This window comes from Hyperoodon ampullatus (genome assembly GCF_949752795.1).
Source record: "Hyperoodon ampullatus genome assembly, chromosome: 10".
In the NCBI taxonomy this organism is placed as follows: Eukaryota; Metazoa; Chordata; class Mammalia; order Artiodactyla; family Ziphiidae; genus Hyperoodon; species Hyperoodon ampullatus.
This window is the reverse complement of record NC_136923.1, coordinates 103,070,262-103,096,055: the sequence shown is the minus strand read 5'-3', so window position 1 is coordinate 103,096,055 and position 25,794 is coordinate 103,070,262. Positions and strand designations below refer to the sequence as shown.

Sequence of the window (25,794 nt, the reverse complement as noted above, 5' to 3'; positions counted from 1 at the left end):
CAATGGGTGTGTGTGGGGGAACCCACAAAAATCAATAAATATCCAGGGATTGATTTAGTGTTCCACGTTAATAAAGGGGGAAAATGAGGGGGAAAACGCTATGAGGGGAAAACGCTTAACATTTTAACACGTTTGGGATTCCAGCCAACTAGGGACTTACTTTGTAAGAATATTTGTAACTCTCCCTCTCTGAAAATCAAGAGATATATAAGAAGCTCAGATATTCCGAACTCAAATTTCTAGGTCAAACCCAAACTCAGTGGATTATAAGAATAAAAGGGATCATCACCCTGCTTTCAGGTTCCAGAGTATGGAGAAAGATATGTCTCTTTTGAGAGACAGAGGATGTAAAAACTTCCATGGTATTGAAAGCTCTTCAAGAGACAGTAAATGTTTTCTCATATAATGTTTCATTTAGTCTCGTTACTGTAGATTCATTATAGAAAAACAAAGTTACAAAGTTATTCGGACCAATTACAGAACCAGCGAAACTAAACAGGAGTAACGGATTCGTGAATCGTTTCCCCTGTACTTAGCAAAAGCTGAAACAAAGTTCAAAAGTTTCAAAGAAATGTATCAATTAAAATAGTTCCCTATGTTCTAGGTACAGCCCTACGTTTCCAGTACTCCTGCCTTTCTACAAACTTTCCCTTAATGCCGTTTCACACTGACTTATCTAGACAGTAAAAAGGCATTTAAAAGCAAAGTCATCTTGTTTGCCCCAGTTTGAGAATTTTAACCCAACTGTGGGCCCCACAATGAAACCAGTTCTCGGAACCGCGCCTGCAAGGCAGACACCCCCTTATTCCACCGGGGTCCTAGAACGTAACGTCGGTTCTAACCCAATCAACGCGCGCCCTTAAAGCCCCAGCCCTCGCCGCCGCAGCCCCGCCCCGTCGCGGAAGTGCGTCATGACGCTCGTGCGCCCTGTCCCCGGATGCATTTTATATCCGGATTCTCCGAGCAATTCTGAGGTGCACGGTTCCCGACGCTGTCGGCACATGCGCGACGGCCCTGCTCCCTCTTCCTCCTTCTCCAGTGGCTTCCACCGTCCGGGCAGCCACCGCCACCGCCGCCCAGGAGTCAGGAAGTTCAAGATGGCCGCCGCGGAGGCTCAGTCGCTGCGGGAACAGCCAGAGTAAGTAGTCTAGGAGCGCGGAAGGCCGGCGCCCGGGGCCGGCCGAGGGGGAACGGGCGGAGAGCTGCCCGGGCGGGCGGGCGGGAAAGTTCGGGCCCTGGGGCCGCGGCCAAACTTTGGCTCCCGCGAGGCGTCGTGGGGCGCGGGCGGGCGGCCTGCGCGCTCCGCTCGCCGGGAGGCCGCGGCTGCTGGGTGGAGGGCGGCCGGGCCTGCCGCGTCTTTGCCCCGGGAGGCGTGGGCGCGAGCGGCCTCTACAGGTCCCGAGCGCGCGGCTCCAGCGGGGGCGCGCCTGCCCGCCTGCCGTCCGCGGGGACGAGCGGGGCTCCCGGCGGCCTCGGTGCGGGCCCCCGAGCAGCAGGGCGGCGCGGGCGAGCCCTGAGACCTTTCCTCCGCAGGCGGTTCCCCCGGTGCTTCTGCTGCCCTTGTCAGTCTTAGGACCTGAAAGCAGGGGGAAGAAGGGGTGCCGGGGCCGTGCTCCTTGAGCTGTAGTTTGCGGCTGGCGGGGTGCTTCCTCCTGCCACCCTGTACTCTGTACTCCAGCATCCACCCGATATCCTCCCTCCCCTCCCCCCCCCCCCCGGCCTATTACAGCAATTTGCCAACTTGCAAACTTGAGACAAAGTAAGATCAAGCCCTCGGTTTTGAGGCCTAGCATTTTTGACGTGAGTTTATAGTGCTTATTTGGGAGTACGAGTGGAAGAAGTGGAAATTGTTAGCTACTTCCAAACCCAAGCACTTCATGTCTGTAATTAAGCTAATATAAGGATCGATGCGGCCGAGTGAAAACAGACTTGTACATGCTGCAAGGGTAACCGTTGCTTAACTAAAAGCAGTATCTTGTTTTTCGTGTGTTTGTTAGGAAAACTCAAGAATCTAGAAGAGAATGGATTTTAAAACAGTATTCCTATAGCGAGCTTTTTTTTTTGCATCCGCATTATCTGATTTGTTTCCTGACGTCTTAGGAAAGAGGTAGATACAGTCTCCCAGCAACTTTGGACTGAGAGAGAGGAGAAGAAATCTTTGCCACCAGCCAGCCCATCGCTTCATTGCTGTGCGGCCAGTTCTGGACTGCCTAGTCACTTGTTTTACTCAGCTAGACAGAGATATTTATGAAGTTTTTCATTAAAGGCCTCTGAAAGCTGCTTTATTATCTTTTCAGTTTTACTTAAAAGAGGGCAAATGGATTCCGAAGTTGTGGGTAGACTTTGCCTCTTTTTGTTTCTCCTCGAGTTCACAGTGAGGCCCAGTTCCAGTCTTCATGACAAGATGGTCCAAACCTTAGGCAACGCGGCTGATTTTTCTAGTAATCTGTTTAAAGTTCTATAGTATGTCCATTTATTTGATTTCAGGGACAGTTCAGATTCCTTTTGAGGAGTGGCTCAGCCATATTTATTTACATATTCAAATAACACTGGATTTAATAATAATATTTATTTTGGCCCCTGCAGTATGAATGACCCTGAGATAGTTTTTAATTCCACCTCCCCCCTCCTCGACACTTGTTTTGCATGGAATGTGTGGTCTGTATGTGTCCCACTTTCACTTATTTGAAAATGTTTTGCCATAGAAGATGACAGTTTGCTAAGAAAGCAGGTACCCTGTTGGCTGCCCGCAGTGAATGCTGGAATGTAGTGTCTGAATAGTTTTTTTGAGGCCACACTGAGGAGTTCACAGTTACGTGGAGTCTATTCCAAGTGGAACATTTAGAAAAGGTAAACGTATAAAATAGTTTTAAGCTCCCTGAAGGCCTTTTAGTGGCTTTTACATTTGTCAGTCTCTTTAGCTCAGCCTTTTTCGGTGGTTTTAAGCGTTTAAATTTTTATATGCATTGACTTACTTGCACTTACCAAGACCAGGTACTGAACAAATATCACCTCATTCAGTCCTTCTAACAACCCGACGGAGGTGGATACTGTTATTTCCCACATTTTACAGATGAGGAAACGGAAATATGGAGGAATTAAGTTAGCTTGCCCAAGGTCACACTAAGTGACAGATGCAGGATTGAAACCCAGGCAGTCTAGTTCTAGAGCCCTGCTCCTGACTTTTGTACTGTCTGGTCCTTCGCTGTACAGTGTGGCTCCTTTCAAAAATAGCCTTTAACATTTGAAATCATTTTTATTTATTTCCAGTGTCCTAGAAAGGTCCGTTTTCATGATATGACAGTTCTAACTCTTTGAAACTTAATATCCCACTTGGAAAAGGTGGGGGGCAGGGGAAGGTTCGTTTTAAGACTAGTTGTTCTTTTGAATCCATTTTTATTTTTACATCTACATAGTCAGAGAAACAGGCTTAATTATTTTCCTTATAAAATGCAGTGGCATTCGTTTTGCTCCCCATTACCCCCAACTGCAAAGCATGAATTGAATGCTTCCCGAATAAGATGTTATTAAGAATATTCTTTGAAAAAAATATGTGAAAGAGGAAGTTAAAATAACACTAGAGGTTGGTAACTGGTCACTTTATTTTAAAGTTGTTCCATGGCTATTTTCATTGTGCCAGATGCCCCCAAACCCTGGGTTGTTTGAAGGGTGAAACTTGTACAATGTATTTAACCAGACACATGAATGAATGCTGTTTAACACTTCCATACTGTCTGCACGTTGAATTCAGCTTTGTTTCCAAGTGAGATTTGAAGGATGTCACTCAGCTCTCAGTAAGTACTGGTTTATGACAAACCTGTTGTAGACCAGTTTAGTGTAGACATATACCTGCTAAATGTGTAGTGTTAGGTTGCAAGATGTAAGCGTTAAAGTATAAATTTATGGATATGGGATTTATATATGTGTATTTATTGTTCATATGAACCATCCAGGAAGGTGATCAGGTTTCTTTACAAGAAACCTTTTCCTAAAGCTTTAGAAGAAAGTTGTTGATAATGAACCTAAATTAACTGACCTAGCACAAGCTCGTGCATTATATGTGATATGTTATGAGTGTCAGTTACTCGTTGAGTTCACGTTTCCCTGATTTACCTAGTCAGACTTCACTCATTATTTTCTTTGGAATTTGCCTTGAGAGATCAACAGAAGAGGCTGAAGGTCTGCTCTCTGCCTAACCCCAGTGTAGGAGAACTCGGGGGTTAGTTATTAAGGTTAACCTAGCTGGCCCTAAGGCACTGGTAGCGTTTCATTAGGAGCCTAGTCATTATTTCTTGAATTACATTCATTAAGTTACAAGGAAAACTGGGGTCACTCATGGGAATGACTGTCTAGCAACATTGGGTACCGTGATGTCAGTCTTCATTCTCAGAAGCTTTAGGAGCTAGACTTTCTTTTGAAGGAAATTACTTTCCTCTGTGGGTAAACTTTTTTTTTTTTTTGCGGTACGCGGGCCTCTCACTGTTGTGGCCTCTCCCGTTGCGGAGCACAGGCTCCGGACGCGCAGGCTCCGGACGCGCAGGCTCCGGACGCGCAGGCTCACGGGCCCAGCCGCTCCGCGGCATGTGGGATCTTCCCGGACCGGGACACGAACCCGTGTCCCCTGCATCGGCAAGTGGACTCTCAACCGCTGCGTCATCAGGGAAGCCCTGTGGGTAAACTCTTAAGAATTTTGATTTGAAACTCCTTGGAAGACTTGTAAATTATAGGAAGCATTGGAAAAGGGTTAAAAGAGGAGATTTTTCTGGGGGAGGTGATTAAATTTAAATCGTTTGAGGGTATTGCCGTCAAGAAATAGGCGTGTGCACTGTATGGGGCACTGGGGGTGTAAGTGAGCGAAAAGTGTTCACCATCAAGAGCTGCGAGCGCGGGTGCAGACAGTGTGAACCAGCTGTAGTCAGTGATACCGTTTCTATATGTCACTCTCTGTAGATCGTTTCTTTGACACAGCAAATACTTACTGAGTACCTGCTCTAGCTTAGATCATCTTATGGGCCTCGGCGATAGAGCATCGAGCTAAACGGATTCAGATCCTGCTCTCTTAGGGCTTGTGTTACAATAGGGAGAGACGAATAAGAATTCTGTGAAGTGGAGGGCAGTTAAGCAGAGAAAGCGCATCTGTGTGGGCTAGGGTGGGGTAGCAGTTAAAGGGAACTGGCCCGGAGGCCTGGCTGAGCAAGTGTCATTCGGGCAAAGGCCTGCGGTGGGCGAGGGGCAGCAGCACTGTCTGGGGAGGCGTCTGGGGAGGCGTGCCAGGCCTCTCGGTGGGCGAGCCCCTGCCGTGGCGGGGGAGCAGGGAGGGTGGGCGGGAACGAGGGGTTCAGGGTGGTGGGCCGGTTGGGCTGATAGTACAGAGGACTCGTACAGAGTTTACGTGTTTGCTCTGGATAAGGTAGGAAACAGTAGTCAGTTTTCACTCAGAGTGGTGACATGACCTGACATCTGAAAAACATCTTTGAGCAAGTGCAAGAGCTCTGACTTTGAATGTAATACCAGCCTTCTCACCAGCTTGAGAGACACCTGCCCTTAGGCGAGTCCCATCCACCTCCTTGAATGTGAAATCTCTTCTGTCCTGGGGACACAGGCAGAGGCAGTACTTCTTGAGCACTTGGTGTGACAGTTTTATATGTATGAACTCATTGCTGTGACAAACCTGTGATTTCCCAGTACTGTTATGTCCCCCGTTTTTACAGTGGAGGAAACTGAGGCACAGAGGAGTGGCTTGTCCAAGGTCACACTGGAGGTGTCCCATTGGAGGCAGCATTGGAACAAGGCCGTTTGACTCGAGGATCCTTGCTTCCACCAGGATTCCTTAAAATACATTCTTAGTGCCTGTCTGCAGCTGCACAGTGTCCACGCTGGGGAGCACATTTACCCAGTGTCTGAACAATAAGAGCAACTCACTTTTGGGGCTCCAGGGTTGTGCTAGGCCTCGCTATCCTTGATGCCTGTTAACCAGCACTGTGCCGTCCTTACCGCGTGCCCTGAGGTGGGTACTGCTCTTTTCTCCATCAAGCTTAAACTCACCTAAGGCCACACAACTAGTAAGTAGTGAGACCAGGAACTGAGCCCAGGTAGTCTGGCTCTGGAGACTTTACCACCCAACTATCCTTTTTCTTGAGGATACTTAAGAGCGTCTTCAGATGGTTTGAGTTTGCTTTTTTGCTGCACTGTGCAACTTGTGGGATTTTAGGTCCCCAGGCAGGGATTGAACCCAGGCCCTTGGCAGTGAGATCATGGAGTCCTAACCACTGGACCACCAGGGGATTCCCTAGATCAGGAGTCCCCAACTCCCCAGCCGTGGACCGTTACTGGTGCGCCGGTGCGTGGCCTGTTAGGAACCGGGCCGCACAGCAGGAGGTGAGCGGCGGGCAAGAGAGCGAAGCTTCATCTGCCGCTCCCCATCTCTCCCCGTCGCTCCCCATCTCTCGTGTTTCTGCCTGAACCATCCCCCGCTACCCCGTCCGTGGAAAAACTGTCTTCCATGAAACCGGTCCCTGGTGCCAAAAAAGGTTGGGGACCGCTGCCCTACATTGTTTGAGTTTTAGCTTATTGACTAGAATTTTGTACTTTGGACGCTTAGATTTTATATACCTGAAAACCCTTCCCGACCTTAAAAAGGTTCTCCATAGCTACTTCTGTATCTTGAATTAGCCTAGTTCTGTTTTTCTCAGGCTTTTCTCCCTGTAACTCAAGGTTCAGAAAAACCGACACATAGCTCACCTTCTGGACTGTGGGCTGGGAGATTCTAGGGAAGGGAGGTGGTTACCTGTATGAGGTTGTAGTCTATACAAGAACCAAAGTTGAAATGTCTTTGTATCTTCACCCTAAATCTGTGATGTTCCCCCCTCCTTGATAAAGCCATGTTGGTTTTTTCTTTTTTAAACACAAAAATTACGCTTTCCTTTTCCAAGTCTCTGAGAAAATTTGATGATCCCAGAACACTACTTCCTCTATCCTGTGTCTTCTTATACCCCATTTGAGAGAAGTCAGGCCAGACTAAAACCTGACTCAGCTGAAGACACGGCTTCCTCTGCAGCCCTGTTTAATACTTTCTCCTTTCCCACAGTGCGTAGTGCCAGAAATGGACATTGGCAGTCTGGTGCCCCAAATTCAAAGTTCTTGCCATGTGGTAGTTGTATGTTCTCCACACCCCCTCATTGTTGTGAGCTAGTAACTTCACAAGCATCCTCTGCTGTGTTGGGCTGCTCCCTCCGCCCCTCATCCCCCAAGTGTATTGAAGACTGAGACCTGGCTGGAGGACCATAACAGCAGTATCATTACAGACCATCCATCCGGTAGCTTAACCTTGCAGTTCCTGAGCCTCTGACTGTCTCAACCGTGTGTTTCCAGAATCCCATACTATATCTTTTCATCTCCTGGAATTGGTCCGCTTGAGATCTTAACCTCTGTTAGACCAGTCTCTTCCACAAGTTTGATGCCCTGGTAACATTGATCTTTTTTCCTATATCTAAAGTACCCCTTAAACCTTGTGGTTAATTTCTTACTCATTCTTTAGGACAGTGTTACTCATCCTTTTTTTTTTTTCTTTTTTTTTGCGGTACGCGGGCCTCTCACTGTTGCGGCCTCTCCCGTTGCGGAGCACAGGCTCCAGACACACAGGCTCAGTGGCCATGGCTCACGGGCCCAGCTGCTCCGCGGCATGTGGGATCCTCCCGGACCGGGGCACGAACCCGCGTCCCCTGCACCGGCAGGCGGACTCCCAACCACTGCGCCACCAGGGAAGCCCAACTTTGAAGTTTTTAACCCTTGGGATGTGTTTACAATATCAACATCAGCCATCAGCTGCCTGTGCACATCGAAGGAACTGCTGCTTTTGGGTGTAGCTCTGTATTGGCTCTAGAGATTTAAGTATATATTTATTTCTGAATCCAAGTGGAGAAGGAGATGAGTGTCCCAATATATGTCATTACTAATGTTTTATGGAAAAAGAAAATGAGGGGGTCCTTTGGTGTTGAGTTGTGTGGGAAATGCTGGTTTAAAAACCAAGTTACTTGAGTGACTGTTTAAGAAAGTCAGCATTAACAATTTGTTGCACCTGGTTTGGATTCCCTTATTCTATTAAATATAATTATGTTAACCTCTCCCATTATGTATTTCCTGTAATACTTTTGGTATTTGAGTTCAACCATTAGAAACAAATTAAAGTTAAATCACTGTTCAACTCAGTTCTTGCCATATACCTTTGAAATAAAATATTTTAGTGACTAACTTCATGTATCACATTGAGATGTATTTTATCATTGCTATTATTTTGTTATGATTCTGAATGCTTGATAAATGATGTGACTTTTAAATGTGTTTGATACATTTATAGGATGGAAGATGCTGATAATTCTGAAAAGAGTGTAAATGAAGAAAATGGAGAAGTATCAGAAGACCAATCTCAAAATAAGCACAGTCGTCACAAAAAAAAGAAGCATAAACACAGAAGTAAACATAAGAAACATAAACATTCTTCAGAAGAAGACAAGGATAAAAAACATAAACATAAGCATAAACATAAGAAACACAAAAGAAAAGAGGTTATTGATGCTTCTGACAAAGAAGGTATGTCTCCAGCAAAAAGAACTAAACTTGATGATTTAGCTTTGCTGGAAGACTTGGAGAAACAGAGGGCCTTGATTAAAGCTGAACTTGATAATGAGTTAATGGAAGGAAAGGTCCAGTCTGGGATGGGGCTCATATTACAAGGTTATGAGTCTGGCTCTGAAGAGGAGGGGGAGATTCATGAAAAGGCACGAAATGGAAATAGGTCTAGTACTAGATCTTCAAGTACGAAGGGGAAACTTGAACTTATGGACAATAAAAATAGTACAAAAAAACGAAGTAAAAGCAGATCCAAAGAACGGACTAGACATAGGTCTGATAAAAAGAAAAGTAAGGGAGGTGTTGAAATAGTGAAAGAGAAGGCAACGAGGAGCAAGTCCAAGGAGAGGAAAAAGTCCAAAAGTCCCTCTAAAAGAAGTAAGTCTCAAGATCAGGCAAGAAGGTCAAAGTCTCCTACCCTTAGAAGGCGCTCTCAAGAGAAAATGGGGAAGGCCAGATCTCCTGCTGATGACAAGGTTAAAACTGAAGATAAAAGTAAGTCAAAAGATAGGAAAAAATCCCCAATTATAAATGAAAGTAGAAGTCGTGATCGAGGCAAAAAATCTAGATCCCCAATTGACTTGAGAGGTAAATCCAAAGACAGAAGGTCACGGTCCAAAGAGAGAAAATCGAAACGGTCTGAAACTGATAAAGAGAAGAAGCCAATTAAATCTCCCTCTAAAGATGCTTCCTCTGGGAAAGAAAATAGGTCACCCAGTAGAAGACCTGGTCGTAGTCCCAAAAGAAGAAGTTTGTCTCCCAAACAACGTGATAAGTCAAGAAGAAGTCGATCTCCACTCTTAAATGATAGAAGGTCTAAGCAAAGCAAGTCACCTTCTCGAACTCTGTCTCCTGGTAGGAGAGCCAAGAGCCGATCCTTGGAAAGAAAACGCAGGGAGCCTGAACGGAGACGCCTTTCTTCGCCAAGGTAACTTGACTGCAAAGCTGTATTGCAGCAGATTTCAGAGGAGAAACTAGAACTTGTGGACAATAAAAATGAGATGGTAATGAGTTTTGTAGTGTTATGTATAATCCTGTCCACTAACTATATTAATGTTTGCGCTTTTGTCAGTGAGTATCTTGACTCTAGGTGATTTTTAATTTTATTGACATTTTTAAAGCTCTTAATTTAGTATCTGATGTGCAGAATCACTCCTTTAAATCCAAGTAATTTGGCTAAGTCTGCGTATGCCCATCTTATGGGAAAGGAGATTGTATAGTTCCAGAGCAGGGATTGTTCTTTGAACAGTATGGGCTGATATTTTAAACAATGGAGGTATCAGTTTAAGGATTGTGATCTATCATTTCTTTTGAATTGACATGATTTTGAATTCTGACAATATGATTGGAACTACAGTTGTCTTTTTTGGTCCCCAAAATATAATTAAATTAAAAGTGGAAGTTTTTTTCTGTTACTAATTCATATACTTGTAATCTCATTGAAAAAAAAATAGTACCTCTTAAGTTTAGGAAAAATAGTGTAAGAAGTGATTTTATTTTTTATCAATAATAATGAAAATATTTCATATACATTTGGTCCATCAATTTTTTTCTCATAAGTTCTCATGATTGTCTCTCATGAAGTGGAGTGATCCTCATGCTTAATTTTTTTTGTCATCATTTTTTTTTCACACCTTTATTGGAGTATAATTGCTTTACAATGTTGTTTCTGCTGTACAACAAATTGAATCAACTATATGTATACATATATCCCCATATCCCCTCCCTCTTGAGCCTCCCTCCCACCCTCCCTATCCCACCCCTCTAGGTGGTCACAAAGCACCGAGCTGATCTCCCTGTGCTGTGCGGCTGCTTCCCACTAGCTATTTTACATTTGGTAGCGGATGTATGTCCATGCCACTCTCTCACTTCTTCCCAGCTTACCCTTCCCCCTCCCCGTGTCCACAAGTCCATTCTCCACATCTGCGTCTTTATTCCTATCTTGTCACTAGGTTCATCGCTACCGCTTTTTTAGTTTCCATATATATTTGTTAGCATACAGTATTCGTTTTTCTCTTTCTGACTTAATACAGAGTGAAGTAAGTCATACTTAATTTATAAATGAGAAAATAGATTGAGAGGTTATCTAACTTACCTAGGGTCATAGAACTGATGAGTAAAGGCACAGAAGGGCTTTTGGCGGGGAGGGGAGGCTGTTGTTTAGATTAGTCCAAAAGCTACTTTAGAAACTGATTTTTTAATGTCTTTATATTCAGTAATTAGACATGTGAAATTACCAGCCAAGTTTCCCTTAAAAGAATGTTGGCTTATACCATGCAAAGATACTCTGAATTCCTAGCCATCTACTGTTGCATGTTAATATTTTCTGTGTATGGGTATAAATCTGAGCTGGCCTTGAAGTTTAAATAAATCATCCTATGTTTTGAGAAGCTTCAAGAATACTATTTTCAAAGTGCTGTATCTTACGAGATCCTGTTGACTCTTTACTTCTAAGCAGTGTAATGAAACGGCTCTGCCTGCAGCTCTGTGGAGACAGTGTTGCTGGTGTTATCTGACGTCGTTCTTAAGGTCCTGTTCTCTTTCTGTTGCTTTCAGTTTGAAAAGGAAATTCTGAGGAGGAGTTTATCAAGGACTAGAGTTGAATATTTGAAACAAATTTTTATTTTTAGTTGCAGAAGAGATACATGCTAATTAAAGAGAAATTTAAATCGTGCTGGAAGCCTGTAAATTCACTTTTTCCATCCCTCCTCTGCTGCCACTCCAAAGAAGACTGTCTCTTTCTAGCCCCTTTACTATGCACATACAATTGTATGTATGCGTTTTTTCTTAAAAATAGGATTCATACTATTTATGTTAACAGTGATTTTCTTTTTTCATGAAACACTTCTGTGACAATACATAAGGATTGTTTTTAATTCTTCATATATCAATAATAGCAACATGGCATTTCACAGTGTAGATGTACCATAATATATTTAACCATTCCCTCGTTGAAACTGATGAAAGTTGAGGTTGGTTCCAGTTTTTCATGATTGTTTGCAAAGACATCCGTTGGTTCTGTGTTAAGTTTCTGTTAGAATAGATTCATAGAAGTGGAATTGCAGTCTGAGATTATGTACATTTACATTTTAGAAAGTTAACTGCCACATTTCCTTCCAGATAAGTTATACCAATATTTACTTCGATGACTAGGTGGACTGTCCTTTTCCCTAAACTCTTACCTGTATTTCCTCTTCTGAGGTTAATGTGGATTTTTAAGGGGGGTTTTATTCTTAATTGATACATTAAAAATAAGGCTCTTAATTGCAAAAATGTCAAAAATTTAGAAAGAAAACAGTCTTCAAACCAAGGGAATGGAATATTGTTACTCACTTGGGCAAGTTTTATTTGTTTATCTGAAATTAAAGTCAGTGGCTTTAACAATATGAATAATCTTTAATAATTCTTCCAATTGTGAGACCAGAGGAAATAGACCTTCTATTGTGTGTCTACCGTAACACCAGATGTCACTGTGATCATCTGAATTTTTGTTATAAAACTTATTAATCTGTGTTTACTACCTTTATGTTAATGTGCCCTTTCTTAAAGTGTTCTTTACATGTAGAAGAAATTCATTTATTCTGATTTGATTTATTCTTCTTTGAACTTGTACTTGGTCCCCTTAAGAACACGACCTCGAGATGACATCCTCAGTAGGCGTGAAAGGTCAAAAGATGCCAGCCCAATCAGTAGGTGGTCTCCAGCCCGAAGAAGAGCCAGTAGATCTCCTGTTAGGAGGAGGTCCCGCTCCCCCCTCAGACGGAGCCGATCTCCCAGAAGAAGAAGCCGGTCTCCTCGGAGAAGGTAAAGATGCCTGTTTGATCCATCAAACTCTGACTGTTTTTGAAGCTCAGTTGGTAGGTTTTCTTAACAAACAAGTTTTCTCTGAAAAACTGTAGCTGTGACACCATATAGTTTCCTATTACCAACATGTGATATTTCACACACACTGATTTTTCTTTAATAGAGTTTTCCTTCAAATTTATATAAATCTGTGTTCATTAAAAACACAATCTTTTTTTTTTTAAGTAGGACATTTTTTTTCCTCTGTTTTGAAGAGAGATAAATACTAAATGAGCTAGGCTTATGATTTTTCTTTTAACTAGCAGGCTAGATCACAGAGTAATAAATAAGTATCCTGTCATTCCATAGTTGCAGCTCTGTATTTATTTTTCTATGAACTTGTATTTGGTCCCCTTAAGAACACGACTTGGAGACGATGTCCTCAGTAGACGTGAAGGACTCTTTGGGTGAAGATCTCTTTTAACTCACAGCAGTAGAAACCAGTCTTTATGTATGTATCTTTGATTTTTTTTTTTTTGCGGTACATGGGCCTCTCACTGTTGTTGCCTCTCCCGTTGTGGAGCACAGGCTCCGGACCTGCAGGCTTAACGGCCATGGCTCACGGGCCCAGCCGCTCCACGGCATGTGGGATCTTCCCAGACCGGGGCATGAACCCATGTCTCTTGCATCGGCAGGCGGACTCTCAACCACTGCGCCACCAGGGAAGCCCTCTTTGAATGTTTTTGTGTACTAGATTCTCAGAAGTGGAAATGCCTTGACAGTGTGTCTAAATTTTTTTAAGTTATTGCCATATGTATTGGTTTCATTAGTTTTTTTAATACTGTTCCTCACACGTTTCTGTTCTGCCCAGTTTCATCACATTTCTTGCAGATGGACATGGTCGAGGTTAATGTAACCATTGTGATCGTATACACACCGTTCATTCCAGAGCAAGCAGTTGGTGGGGGAGGGGAAGAGAGGACTCTCATGCTCCCAGCCTTCTGGCTCCAAGCTGACGGTAGTTTGCGTAGGATTTGCTTCCCTTTTCCAGAGTCCCTTGTTCTTCTCTGACGTTGTGATTCCATTTCCTGTATCCAGTTTCTTGCTTTACCTCATTTGCTAATGCATCTCCAATAGCTTTTTGAGGAAAGTGAACAGAAAGGACAATTTTGGGGACCTGTGTCTCTAAAAAATACCTGTTATTCCCATTGCTGATTTATCAAGGAATAGAATTCTAGTTTGAGATCATTTTCTTAAGAATTTTTAAATTGTTATTTCACTGATTTCTAGCTTCCTTTATTGCTATTCAGAAGTCCTCCTCTGATAAGTGGGCGTTTCTTTATAGGACTTGCTTTTTTCTCTCTTTTTATAAGAAATGTCCTGTGTTCCGAAATTTCACTGTAATAATGCCTTGATGAGCAGCTCCTTCTTTCCATTTATTTTGCTGGGCACTAGGTAGGCCCTTTAAAGCAGGAAGATTATGGCTGCCTATACTGGGAAATTTTCTCGTGTTTTTGTTTGCTTCCCCATTATTTTCTGTTTTTTTTCCAGTTAGACCTTATAAATTGTTACACTGACTTCCCCCTCTCTCATCTTTTTTAATTTAATTTTATTTTTATACAGCAAGTTCTTATATGTCATTCCCAAACTCCACCACCACTGCCCCCCACCGCTTTCCCCCCTTGGTGTCCATACGTTTGTTCTCTACGTATGTGTCTCTATTTCTGCCCTGCAGACCAGTTCATCTGTACCATTTTTCTAGGTTCCACATATATGTGTTAATATACAATATTTGTTTTTCTCTTTCTGACTCACTTCACTCTGTATGACAGACTCTAGATCCATCCACGTCTCTACAAATGACCCAATTTCCTTCTTTTCTATGGCTGAGTAATATTCCATTGTATATATGTACCACATCTTCTTTATCCATTCGTCTGTCAGTGGACATTTAGGTTGCTTCCATGACCTGGCTATTGTAAGTACTGCTGCAGTGAACATGGGGGTCCATGTGTCTTTTTGAATTATGGTTTTCTTGGGTATATGCCCAGTAGTGGGATTGCTGGGTCATATAGTAATTCTGTTCTTAGTTTTTTAAGGAACCTCCATACTCTTCTCCATAGTGACTGTATTAATTTACATTCCCACCAACAGTGCAAGAGGGTTCCCTTTTCTCCACACCCTCTCCAGCATTTGTTGTTTGTAGATTTTCTGATGATGCCCATTCTAACTGGTGTGAGGTGATATCTTATTGTAGTTTTGATTTGCATTTCTCTAATAATTAGTGATGTTGAGCAGCTTTTCGTGTGCTTCTTGGCCATCTGTATGTCTTTGGAGAAATGTCTGTTTAGGTCTTCTGCCCATTTTTGGATTGGGTTGTTTGTTTTTCCAATATTGAGCTGCATGAGCTTTTTATATATTTTGGAGATTAACCCCTTGTCTGTTGATTAGTTTGCAAATATTTTCTCCCATTCTGAGGGTTGTCTTTTCGTTTTGTTTATGGTTTCCTTTGCTGTGCAAAAGCTTTTAAGTTTAATTAGGTCCCATTTGTTTATTTTTGTTTTTATTCCCATTACTCTAGGAGGTGGATCAAAAAAGATCTTGCTGTGATTTATGTCAAAGAGTGTTTTGCTTATATTTTCCTCTAAGAGTTTTATAGTGTCTGGTCTTACATTTAGATCTCTAATCCATTTTGAGTTTATTTTTGTGTATGGTGTTAGGGAGTGTTCTAATTTCATTCTTTTACATGTAGCTGTCCAGTTTTCCCAGCACCACTTATTGAAGAGACTGTCTTTTCTCCATTGTATATCCTTGCCTCCTTTGCCATTGATTAGTTCACCATAGGTGTGTCAGTTTATCTCTGGGCTTTCTATCCTGTTCCATTGATCTATATTTCTGTTTCTGTGCCAGTACCACATTGTCTTGATTACTGTAGCTTTGTAATGTAGTCTGATTCCTCCACCTCCGTTTTTTTCCCCTCAAGACTCCTTTGGCTATTTGGGGTCTTTTGTGTCTCCATACAGATTTTAAGATTTTTTTGTTCTAGTTCTGTAAAAAGTGCCACTGGTAATTTGATAGGGATTGCATTGAATCTGTAGATTGCTTTGGGTAATGTAGAAATTTTCACAATATTGCTTCTTCCAGTCCAAGAACATGGTATATCTCTCCATCTGTTTGTGTCATCTTTGATTTCTTTCATCAGTGTCTTATAGTTTTCTGAGTACAGGTCTTTTATCTCCTTAGGTAGGTTTATTCCTAGGTATTTTATTCTTTTTGTTGCAATGGTGAGTGGAATTGTTTCCTTAATTTCTCTTTCTGATATTTTGTTGTTAGTGTATAGGAATGCAAGAGATTTCAGTGCGTTAATTTTGTATCCTGCAGCTTTACCAAATTCATTGATTAGCTCTAGTAGTTTTCTGGTGGCATCTTTAGGATTATCTATGTTTAGTATCATGTCATCTGCAGACAGTGACAATTTTACTTCTTCTTTTCCAATTTGTATTCCTTTTATTTCTTGTTCTTCTCTGATTGCCGTGGCTAGGACTTCCAAAACTATGTTGAATAACAGTGGCGAGAGTGGACATCCTTGTCTTGTTACTGGTCTTAGAGGAAATGCTTTCAGTTTTTCACTATTGAGAATGATGTTTGCTGTGGGTTTGTCATATATGGCCTTTATTATATTGAGGTTGGTTCCCTCTGCCCACTTTCTGGAGAGTTTTTATCATAAATGCATGTTGAATTTTGTCAAAAGCTTTTTCTGCATCTATTGAGATGATCATATGGTTTTTCTCCTTCAGTTTGTTAGTATGGTGTATCACATTGATTGATTTGCGTATATTGAAGAATTCTTTCATCCCTGGGATAAATCCCACTTGATCATGGTGTATGATCCTTTTAATGTGTTGTTGGATTGCGTTTGCTAGTATTTTGTTGAGGATTTTTGCATCTGTATTCATCAGTGATATTGGTCTGTAATTTTCTTTTTGTAGTTTCTTTGTCTGGTTTTGGTATCAGGGTGATGGTAGCCTCATAGAATGAGTTTGGGAGTGTTCCTTCCTCTGCAATTTTTTGGAAGAGTTTGAGAAGGATGGGTGTTAGGTCTTCTCTAAATGTTTGATAGAATTCACCTGTGAAGCCATCTGGTCCTGGACTTCTGTTTGTTGGAAGATTTTTAATCACAGTTTCAATTTCATTACTTGTGATTGGTCTGTTCATATTTTCTATTTCTTCCTAGTTCAGTCTCAGAAGGTTATACCTTTCTAAGAATTTGCCCATTTCTTCCAGGTTGTCCATTTTGTTGGCATAGAGTTGCTTGTCGTAGTCTCTTAGGATGCTTTGTATTTCTGTGGTGTCCGTTGTAACTTCTCCTTTTTCATTTCTAATTTTATTGATTTGAGTCCTCTTCCTCTTTTTCTTGATGAGTCTCGCTAATGGTTTATCAATTTTTTTTATCTTCTCAAAGAACCAGCTTTTAGTTTTATTGATCTTTGCTATTGTTTTCTTTGTTTCTATTTCATTTATGTCTGCTCTGATCTTTATGATTTCTTTCCTTCTGCTAACTTTGGGTTTTGTTTGTTCTTCTTGCTCTAGTTCCTTTCTGTTTAAGATTAGATTGTTTATTTGAGATTTTTCTTATTTCTTGAGGTAGGCTTGTATTGCTGTAAACTTCCCTCTTATAACTGCTTTTGCTGTATCCCATAGATTTTGGATCGTCGTGTTTTCATTGTAATTAGTCTCCAGGTATTTTTTGATTTCCTCTTTGATTTCTTCAGTGATCTCTTGGTCATTTAGTACCGTATTGTTTACCCTCCGTGTGTTTGTGTTTTTTACGTTTTTTTCCCTGTAATTGATTTCTAGTCTCATAGCATTGTGGTCGGAATGATGCTTGATGTGATTTCAGTTTGCTTAAATTTACCGAGGTTTGATTCGTGACCCAAGCTGTGATCAATCCTGGAGAATGTTCCTGTGTGCACTTGAGAAGAAAGTGTAATCTGCTGTTTTGGGATGGAATGTCCTTTAAATATCAATTAAATCTATCTGGTCTATTGGGTCATTTAAAGTTTGTGTTTCCTTATTAATTTTCTGTCTGGATGATGTGTCCATTGGTGTAAGTGAGGTGTTAAACTCCCCCACTATTATTGTTACTGTCAACTTCCTCTTTTATAGCTCTTAACAGTTGCCTTATATATTGAGGTGCTCCTTTCTTGGATGCGTGTATATTTATAATTGTTTTCTCGGAGTGATCCCTTGACCATTATGTAGTGTCCTTCCTTGTCTCTTGTAACATTCTTTATTTTAAAGTCTATTTTATCTGATACGAGTATTGCTACTCCAGCTTTCGTTTGATTTCCATTTGCATAGAGTATCTTTTTCCATCCCCTCACTTTCAGTCTGTTTGTGTCCCTAGGTCTGAAGTGGGTCTCTTGTAGACAGCATATATATATGGGTCTTGTTTTTGTATCCATTCAGTGAGCCTGTGTCTTTTGGTGGGAGCATTTAATCCATTCACGTTTAAGGTAATTATCGATATTTGTCTTCCTATTACCGTTTTCTTAATTGTTATGGGTTTGTTTTTGTAGGTCCTTTTCTTCTCTTGTGTTTCCCACTTAGAGAAGTTCCTTCAGCATTTGTTGTAGAGCTGGTTTGGTGGTGCTGAATTCTCTTAGCTTTTGCTTGTCTGTAAAGCTTTTGCTTTCTCCATCGAATCTGAATGAGATCTTTGCTGGACAGAGTAATCTTGGTTGTAGGTTCTTCCCTTTCATCACTTTGAATATATCCATGCCACTCTCTTCTGGCTTGTAGAGTTTCTGCTGAGAAATCAGCTGTTAACCTTATGGGAGTTCCCTTGTATGTTGTCGTTTTTCCCTTGTTGCTTTCAATAATGTTTGTTTCTCCTTGGGTTTATCCTGCCTGGGACTCTGTGCTTCCTGGACTTGGGTGGCTATTTCCTTTCCCACGTTAGGGAAGTTTTTGACTATAATCTCTTCAGATATTTTCTCGGGTCCTTTCTCTCTCTCTCCTCCTTCTGGGACCCCTATAATGCAAATGTTGTTGTGTTTAATGTTATCCCAGAGGTCTCTTAGGCTGTCTTCATTTCTTTTCATTCTTTTTTCTTTATTCTGTTCCACAGCAGTGAATTCCACCATTCTGTCTTCCATGTCACTTATCCGTTGTTATGCCTCAGTTATTCTGCTGTTGATTCCTTCTAGTGTATTTTTCATTTCAGTTATTGTATTGTTCATCTCTGTTTGTTCTTTATTTCTTCTAGGTCTTTGTTAAACATTTCTTGCATCTTCTCGATCTTTGCCTCCATTCTTTTTCCCACGTCCTGGATCATCTTCACTTGTCATAATTCAGAATTCTTTTTCTGGATGGTTGCCTATCTCTACTTCATTTAGTTGTTTTTCTGGAGTTTTATCTTGTTCCTTCATCTGGTACAAAGTCTCTGCCTTTGCATTTTGTCTCTCTTTCTGTGAATGTGTTCTTTCTCATCTTTTATGTTTGTCCTTTTGTTCTACTTTCAATCTTGAGAAGCTTTCTCAATCTGCCTTCTTACCTTTCTGTTGATTTTGTTTTTTCTCCCTTCTGCACACTCATAATTTTTTAAATTTCCAAGACCTTGTTGGCTGTTTATTTTTTAATAACATTTTACTCTCATTTTATGGAAGTAGCATCTTTATGTCAAAGATGATAATGAGTTTATTTTGTGGAGCTTTTGTTCTTCATAGTTTTCTTCTCTTGCCTATGTATTGTTTCTACCCAGATTTCTTTTGCTGCTTGTTTGCCTTTTCACTTGAGGACTTTTCTTGATCAGGTGGATCCTTCCTTGCTGCCTATTCTGATTCATCTGCCTATCCTCTCCATGAGAGCAGGATCTTAGGTCCCCGACCAGGGGTGGAACTTGGGCCCTCTGACATGGGAGTACAGAATCCTAACCACTGGACCGCCAGGAAAGTCGCAAATGACTATTTACATACTTGTTATTTATTTTTCTATTCTGGTTTAGAACGCTAAATGGACGCTTTCTTCCATTCTGACAACCTGGAACTTGTGCATTGGTGGCGGATTAGCATATCAGTGACTGTAGATCTTTCCTTTTGGGCTCGTGAGTTTTCCAGAATCTCCTCATCTGCTAGAGAGTAAGACATGGCTGCCAGTAGAGTTCCGGTCCTAAATAATGTGGGCCCCCCCTTAACCCTTCTCTTCCCCGTGCAGTGCCTTCCAGTACCGTGGGCCAGTTTTCACAACCACCACTACCTCTCTGTAAAGTGAATATTAAGTTTCCTGTGGTAGTGTGGGGAGGGGTGGCCGGTGGCATTCTCCACTGAGTCAGAAAGGGGAATATACCAAGTCAAGCTGTTCCTAAAGGATTTCAACCAATTCTCTTTAGCTTTTCCCTTGTACTCCATCCTTCAGAGGATACAGTGTCTCCAGATCTTGAGACTTTCTGGGGCTTTGTGGCAGGCACTGACTTGTTTCTTATTTACCTTGTATGTCCCTATTGGACTAAGATTTAGATTTGATCTGCTACTGCTTTTCTGTCCAGTTTGCCTGTTTCAAGCTTATTGGTATCTGTTGTCACATCTCTTCACATTGTCTTTGACTGAAGGTTTTATTTTGTCATTGTTCCTTTTAATGTTGTTTTAGTAAGGTTTCAGAAGAAATCTGAGGTAAACATGGTCAGATGTGACGTGAACATAGTTTATCAGCCCTTTGTAGACTCACAGCCTTTTCTGTTGGGAGTCCCACAGCACTTTCTCCCACAGACTTCCACCTTCATACTTGAACTCTGATGTCACTTTCTGTTTGGTTAACAGGGCATTTATAACAATGTCTGAGGGCCATATTAATTAGACTTAGAATTTCTGTCACCTTTGTCTTTCCCGTACTTTATTCAGCAGTGATCTTTTAAAAAATCAAGTTCATCGAGACATGTTATTTACATAAAGTAAAATTCACCCTTTTTGTTGTAAAGTTGTGAGTTTCGACAGATGTGTGGTCACACAGCTGTCATCATCCAGGTACAGAGCGCTCCCACCGCCCCGACAGTTCCCTCACGCCCCTTTGTAGTTGGTAAGAAGAGTAGCTGTGGTTTAGTTGTCGTCAGTTTAGGCTGGGTATCCGAATCTTATTGATGGTGTGTTAATTTTGTTTTAAAATTTTAACTGTTTTTAAAGACTTGACTTTTAGAACGCTTTTGGGTTCACAGCAGAGCTGAGCTTTTGAAAGGTACAGAGAGTCCCTGTACTACCTGTACACCCAGCAAACTCACAGCCTCCTCAACTCTAATTGACCTTTACAATATCTTCTTCTCCTCAAACAGGGACAGAGGCCGAAGGAGCAGGTCACGCGTGAGGAGGCGGTCTCGGTCCCGGGGTGGTCGTAGACGTAGGAGCCGAAGCAAAGTAAAGGAAGATAAATTCAAGGGAAGTCTGTCTGAAGGAATGAAAGTGGAGCAGGAATCGTCATCTGATGACAAGTAAGAATGGAACTTTCCTATAATTTCCTTTTTCCAAATCAGAGAAACACTGTTTGACTTGGAAATCTTTAATTGCCATCTGAATATTTTAAGCAAATACATTAATTTTTTTTTTTTTTTTTGCTGTACGTGGGCCTCTCACTGTTGTGGCCTCTCCCATTGCGGAGCACAGGCTCCGGACGCGCAGGCTCAACGGCCATGGCTCACGGGCCCAACCGCTCCGCGGCATGTGGGATCTTCCCAGACCGGGGCACGAACCCGTGTCCCCTGCATCGGCAGGCGGACTCTCAACCACTGCGCCACCAGGGAAGCCCGCAAATACATTAATTTGACCCTGAATTTAAGTTCATCTTCTGTGCAGCTTTTATAGGTTATGTGACAGAGGTCATGGTTGTCTGAATTTTGGTTTGGCTGGAGTGAATATGGGCCGTCACTTTATCACGAGCCTTTCCTTCTATATTTTCATTAGGAACCATAGAGGTATCCTGCCAATCTCAGTTACCAGCTTTGGTGGGGGAATTTTTTTACTAAGTTGAGACTTTCCATTTTGTGTAAATGATACACACTTGCTATGCCTGTTACAGTGTGGAAAACGCAGAAATATTCAGTGCTTAATAAAATAGTGGGGAAATTTTTTTTAGTGCAAACTTTGTTGTCTAAATGGCACATCTCAAAAATAAGTGAGACGAATTTAGAGCAGTGGTTCTCAGCGGGGGGAGATTTGCCTCCCAGGGATGTTTTGGCGATGTCTAAAGACCTGTTTAGTTGTCATCCAGTAGCGGGAGGCCAGGGACACCGTTCTGCATCCTCCAGTGTGTAGGACACGCCCCACCGCCCAGAACTGTCCTGGTGTTAGCAGCCCTTGAGCTGAGGAGGCCTGGTTGGAGCTGGGAGAGAAGAGGGCTGAGTGGAGGGAAAGTGTCCTGCGCAGACCTGATACCTTCAGAGTGCAGGTCGCTTACACCTCTGCAGTGAACATCCAGCAGGTCGTAGAAAAGGCTGCACTAGGAGCGATCATGAAGAGTGCAGGGTTCTTGGGGGACCATCTGAACCGGTCGGGGCAGTGTTTGCAGGTAGAGCCACTTTCCCTTCAGATTGTGTGCAAATGTCTACCTGTGTATTTTGGGTGGGGAAAGGATCTATAGCTTTCAAAGGCTTCTGTGACCCAGAAAAGGTAGCAGTTTACTTGTGTGTCCCAGCCCCCCTCTTGTTGTATAGGTGTGGAAACGAGGGCTGCAGAGATGAAATGACTTTACTACAAGGCACAGCTAGTGATGACTTTTAAACTTAGGCATCTTTCTTTTGTTCCCAGTCTTTGTGCTATGAAACAGGTGAGGAGAAAAATGAGACGTAGAAGGTTAAATTACTTGCCAGGATTCCAAACCACGATAGTTTAAAAGCAAGGATAGAGTGGGGTGGCTTAAGATTTTTGCTCAAATGTACTGATGACCTACATTTTCAAGCTTTTATTTTTTTTAATGTATAAACGTAATGCTTTTGGAGTCTCTAAGTATGTTTGAAGTTAATTACACGGGTGTGTGTATAATTTTTTCTAAGCCTTGAAGACTTTGATGTTGAGGAGGAAGATGAAGAAGCCTTGATAGAACAGAGAAGAATACAAAGGCAGGCCATTGTTCAGGTACGTGGTTTCAGTAACATTTTGATCAACACTCCTTCACCACTATTTTAACAAAATTAAGGAGTTTTACTTTGACAATGCAGTGACAGTAGTAGCAATTGAATAGGTCTTGAAAGGAAGGTGGTTCCTTAATAAAATTGAAACAGTTAATCTTTTTTGTTATACATGGGATTCTGATATAAACCTCTTTTATAGGACAAAATTTGGGGTTTGCTTTCTTTTTTTTTCTTTAAGTTGATGAACAAGAAAACCCTCATAAGTGAGTATAAATTGGAGGAATTTCCTTTAGCTCAAACTTATAAATAGCCTGTTAATATGTGGAAAAGATTTTTTAATGCCTAATAAAGTGGCACATTTTCTAATGCAGATGTGAGTGTTTAAATGGAACATCTCAATAATTGTAAGACTCCTTGAGCGCCGAGCGGTGCAGGGATTGGGTGGGAAAGGGTGTCAAACTCAGGCCTAATGGTAAGGTGAGCTGCCTGGGAAGGCTGCCTGTTCTCCCTGCCATCCTGAGGTGAGGGCTAGCCACTCCAACCTTGGAGGATGGTGGTCCCTGTAAAGCACCTTCTCTCACCATCATGTGATGGGGGTGAGTAATGGAGCTGAGAGGAAGAATTCTGGAAGGTATGAAACATGCTTGGGTGCTGTTAGGAGGACAGCAGACAGGGAAAGGACAGTCGTAGCAGCTTGTGTAAACAGAGCAACCACAGCATTTCAGAGTGAGGGAAAGAATTTGAATCACGTGTGTACATAGGGCATAACTAGAATTCCAGGGGAAACTTACCTTTGTGGGGCACTGATGAAACTGTTATTAAACTGATATCCCTAAAGACTTGGTTGAATCTTTTTTTGTTCTTACCCAGGTCCACAATCCCTTATCTCCAACCTTTGGGGCCAGATGTGCTTCAGAACTCAGAAATATGTGAATTTTAGAAAGGTAATATGGTGCATATATGTATATTCCTTTGCCCCATCAATGGGGTCTAGCACAGCACCCCATTATCAGCCACTAGGAGAGTTTTGCAGTGAGTGAGGCGTATCACGTTCACCCTGGGGAAGGTGAGACTGTTAGAACGTCACATCTCTGCAGCGCAGATTTTGCCACCTAATGAACGTGCACCAAACATAGAAAGGCTTTCAGAGTTTTGTGGATTTGGAATTATATATAAGGGATTGTGGATCTAATTCAGTTAAGACTTCAATACCTTTAAAACTTTTTTAGCATTACTTGACACTTAACTTTTCAGTTCAGGCCCTCTTAGCACCAGATGTTGTGACAGTAATACTCTGTGTCGTTACCGCAGAAATACAAATACCTTGCTGAGGACAGCAACATGTCCGTGCCGTCTGAGCCCAGCAGCCCCCAGAGCAGCACTCGCACCCGCTCTCCCTCTCCTGAGGACATTCTGGAAAGGGTAGCTGCCGACGTCAAGGAGTACGAACGGGAGAACGTTGATACGTTTGAGGCCTCGGTCAAAGCCAAGCATAATCTCATGACGGTCGAACAGAATAATGGTGAGTCAGTTACAGTTTTGTTTCGACCATGCCTTTCTCTGAATTTGCAGCCCTGTTACTTCATAAGGAGAGAGGTTATCTGGGGATGGGCATGGGAGGGGGACTAGGAATGCTGCTTCTGCAAACTGCAGAGGACGGCAGGGTCCCCTGCGCCTCAGTGACTTTTCCCTGTAGGCGTGACCTGAGTGTCGCCCTGAACCCCACACGCGTGTTCACCACCGTCGGTTTGGCTTGCTAGGCTATTTTCAGGCAAATCCCAGTCATGATTTGATTTCACCTGGGAATACTTTAGTTTGTATCTGCTGGATAAGGACCTTTTAAAAAACATTATTTACACTTGATAAAGTTGATAATTTTTAAATGTCTGACGTCTGAAGTTGGTTGGTTTGAGTCAAAATCCAAATAAGATACACGTTATGTTTGGGGTATACATCTCTGAAGTCTCTTTTTTAATAGATTTCTCGTTGTGGTGTGGTCTGTCCCCCGCCCCCCGATGCCCCCCCTGTGAAGGTGCTAGGGCCTGTGTCCTGTGAACTTTTCTACTCTGATTTTGTCTGGCCACATTCTTGTGTCATTTATTTCCTCTCTCCTACGTATTCCTTGAAAACTAGTAGTTAGTGTTGGAGACTTGAATAGGTGTCGGTTTAATTTTTTTGGGAAGAATGCTTCATTAACTGGCGGTATGTACTTTTATATCACATCTGGTGGCACGTAAGGTGTGGTGTGGCTGTGTCCTGTTTTTATTGACACTGAGGTGGTGTGTTTAGGTAAGATATTCCACTGAAGTTTCTGTTCAGCTGTTCGCCTCATGCTTTTAGCAGCCATTGATGGTCCCTGCTTAGATCCATTATTTCACTGGGGGCGGCAGGGTTTCCAAAGTGGTGATTTTTAAAATCTCTATCATTCCTTTTGAATTATTAGCTCTAATTCTGTAAAAGAAGAGGCTTCCATTCTTTGGTTACCCCAAAATATAGTTCGTACAGGAAAGGCAGGTGAAATGCTTCATTATTTTCGCTTATTGACCAGTTTTTAGCATAGCATAGAGTTGGGGCCCTAGCAACCTCCAGAGGTGACCAGTGAGATTTTGGTTATTTTGTTGGATTTTTATTATTTGGTGTCATTATGCTCTGTTTGGATCCACTGCTGCCATTTTTCTTTTTTGAAGCTTAGATTGTTCTCTCTTCACCTGAGGAGGGAGCCCCTTTTAAATGGGTTTCTGGTGTCTTTTTGAGGCAAACCCTGCAGTATTTATTTAACATGACTGTTTTACTTTCTGGGACAGGGGCTTTCTGTAAAATATCCACTATTTTAGGCTTTTGTAATTATTTCAGACATTTTTCTCTGTTCCAACTACTAAGCTCTGCTCTCGTGGTGCAGAGTGTCTGGGCCAGCACAGATGGATGAGCGTGGCCATGTTCCCAAAACGCTTGATGGACTGAAGTTCACGTGGTGCTCACGTGTCAGGGCCATACAGGAACAAGCAAGGGGCCAAATTCGGCCCAATCTGTAGTTTGCTGACTCCTGTTCCAAGGCAGTAAGACATCATAGGCTCATCTTGTGTGTATCTTGCCCCAGAGCAGAATCAGTTATTATTCCAGGGATCCTTGGTTCCACTTAGTAGAAAATGCCACTTGGAGACTACAGGGCACTTAGGGATGCCCATTACTGATGGGCCTTTTCCGTGGACCAAACTAGGAAATACATACATTTTTGGAAAGGAGGAGTTCATACTGATTTGCCAAATTCA

At 42.2% G+C, this 25,794-nt stretch overlaps 1 protein-coding gene across 1 annotated transcript in view; it reads left to right on the top strand.

Moving 5' to 3' along the window:
* Nucleotides 1–963: 963 nt before the first annotated feature.
* The window catches only part of PRP4K (pre-mRNA processing factor kinase PRP4K), a 41,195-nt gene continuing 16,364 nt past the window's right edge, over nucleotides 964–25,794 (top strand). The window contains exons 1-6 of the mRNA XM_079713644.1: nucleotides 964–1,138; nucleotides 8,357–9,556; nucleotides 12,256–12,432; nucleotides 20,735–20,890; nucleotides 22,448–22,529; nucleotides 23,837–24,047. Coding sequence (XP_079569770.1) covers nucleotides 1,002–1,138; nucleotides 8,357–9,556; nucleotides 12,256–12,432; nucleotides 20,735–20,890; nucleotides 22,448–22,529; nucleotides 23,837–24,047 — 1,963 coding nt within the window. The 5' untranslated portion in view covers nucleotides 964–1,001. The remainder of the gene's footprint in view (nucleotides 1,139–8,356; nucleotides 9,557–12,255; nucleotides 12,433–20,734; nucleotides 20,891–22,447; nucleotides 22,530–23,836; nucleotides 24,048–25,794) is intronic.